At 50.2% G+C, this 2,169-nt stretch overlaps 1 protein-coding gene across 1 annotated transcript; it reads left to right on the top strand.

Annotated features, from left to right (window-relative positions):
- Positions 1-1,173: 1,173 nt before the first annotated feature.
- Positions 1,174-1,818, top strand: LOC102966416 (60S ribosomal protein L17-like). The gene has a single exon (XM_015543274.2). It carries the CDS (start codon positions 1,214-1,216, stop codon positions 1,766-1,768), a length of 555 nt encoding a protein of 184 aa, XP_015398760.2. The 5' UTR covers positions 1,174-1,213; the 3' UTR covers positions 1,769-1,818.
- Positions 1,819-2,169: the final 351 nt, after the last annotated feature.

Raw genomic sequence — 2,169 nt, 5'->3', positions numbered from 1 at the left:
CCACATAGGAAACAACGGGTGTTGGCGAGGATGCGGAGAAAGGAGACCCTCCTGCCCTGCTGGTGGGAATGCAAACCGGTGCAGCCACTCTGGAAAACCGTATGGAGGTTCCTCAGTTAAAAACAACCACAGTTTGATCCCGCGGTTCCACTCTGAGGTATTTATCCGAAGAAAATGGAAATAGTCATTTGAAAAGACGTTTGCTCCCGTGTTTATGACAGCACTAATTTACAACCGGTGGTTGCCAGAAGGGAGGGGGTGGGGACGGATGAAATAGGTGAAGGGGACCAACAGCCAGACCTCCGTTGTGGTCCCCCAAATGACCACCTAGAAAAATCAACAACAAATACCCACCAGTCGGCCCCAAAGAGAGCCAAACAATATTGGAAGTGTGTTGGTTCAATATGGGAGAACTCTAGCTGGGACCAAAGACCCATCCAGTCCCGCCAGAGACTCTAAAACTCCCATCCCCGACCACTGTGCGTGCAGTCACTGGTCTGCTGGTTAAATGACAGACTTTATACACTAACGCCGACAGGAGAACATCAGCAAGGCCACAGAATGCTGCCGCCTTGCTCGTCCCACCTGCCCCAAATAGTCCTGGGAAACCTGCCCTCAGCGCCCTCAGGCGTTTTAATTGCTCAATGGACCATTTGGGGTCTGGCAAGTGGGTTTTAATCAGCCCCCCCCCCCCCGCCGCTCCGTGGAGCTGATAGAAATAGGATTTAGTCACGGGTTGTAGGTTTTCTCCTGGACTGAGGCTTTCCCTTGTAGACGGGTAACAGCAAAAGCCCTAATAGAAAATTCCATCCCTACCTGGGGAAACCTCCCTGAACTCCAGTCACTGGAAAACCCATGTCACAGTTCAGGTGACTCAACAGGTCTGTGCTGTTGAGCCGGTCCTAAAGCACTGTGCTTACCACCCCCAGCCCTCAGGGCTAGTAAAACACATGGCATTATTTAGACTCAACTGGCAGGGGCACCTGGGTGGCTCAGTCCGTTAAGCATCTGACTTCCACTCATGTCATGACCTCGAGGTTCGTGAGTTTGAGCCCCGCATCGGGCTGTCAGCGTGGAGCCAACTTCACATCCTCTGTCTCCCTCTTTCTGCCCCTCCCCCACTCATGCTCACTTGCTCACTGTGAAAAATAAACATTTAAAAAGTTAAAAAAAAAAACCCGTTCCCGTAAGCGGCCTGAGGTGATCTCTGAAAATGGTTCGCTATTCACTTGACCCGGAAAACCCGACAAAATCATGCAAATCAAGAGGTTCAAATCTTCGTGTTCACTTTAAGAACACACGGGAAACTGCCCAGGCCATCAAGGGTATGCGTATCCGAAAAGCCACCAAGTATCTGAAAGATGTCACTTTGCAGAAGCAATGTGTGCCATTCCGACGCTACAATGGTGGAGCTGGTAGGTGTGCCCAGGCCAAACAGTGGGGCTGGACACAGGGTCGGTGGCCCAAAAAGAGTGCCGAATGTTTACTGCACATGCTTAAAAATGCAGAGAGTAATGCTGAACTTAAGGGTTTAGATGTAGATTCTCTGGTCATTGAGCACATCCAGGTGAACAAAGCCCCCAAAATGCGGCGTAGAACTTACAGGGCTCATGGTCGGATTAACCCATACATGAGCTCTCCCTGCCACACTGAGATGATCCTTACTGAAAAAGAGCAGATTGTTCCTAAACCAGAAGAGGAGGTTGCACAGAAGAAAAAGATATCCCAGAAGAAACTGAAGAAACAAAAACTTATGGCCCGGGAGTAAATTCTGCATGAAATACATGCAAATAAAAGTAAAAACAGAAAAAAAAAAAACAAAACCCAACTGGCAAAATTTGCAAAGATGCTTCCAATACCCCAGCCAAAAGCACTGCTATTGGCCCTTCTAAATCTCAGCTCCACCCCCTCTGGGGTAGTTTACAGGGCAAAGGTGCACCTGGCTCCTGCCCGCTCCGATCCACAGCTGGTAAGAGCAGGTACCCCAGTACCGCAAAGGCCGAACCCTGTCTACTGAGAACCAGTGCTCGTGAGCAGAACCATCTTTCCACGGCACGCGCCCATGAGATGCAGAGAGCGAAGGTCACCACCTGCAACCAGACGTTCCGTCTACTGCAAAAGACACTCCAGAAGGTCTCTTCAACCTTGTTGGAAGGGCCCCTGCCAGGT

Source organism: Panthera tigris, chromosome B3, assembly GCF_018350195.1.
Source record: "Panthera tigris isolate Pti1 chromosome B3, P.tigris_Pti1_mat1.1, whole genome shotgun sequence".
In the NCBI taxonomy this organism is placed as follows: domain Eukaryota; kingdom Metazoa; phylum Chordata; class Mammalia; order Carnivora; family Felidae; genus Panthera; species Panthera tigris.
Note: the sequence above shows the minus strand (reverse complement) of the source record. Positions and strands in the feature narration are given on the sequence as shown.

What these genes read in the sequence shown, in the direction of transcription:
- LOC102966416 (XM_015543274.2), top strand. Translation starts at nt 1,214, where the DNA reads ATGGTTCGCTATTCACTTGACCCGGAAAACCCGACAAAATCATGCAAA.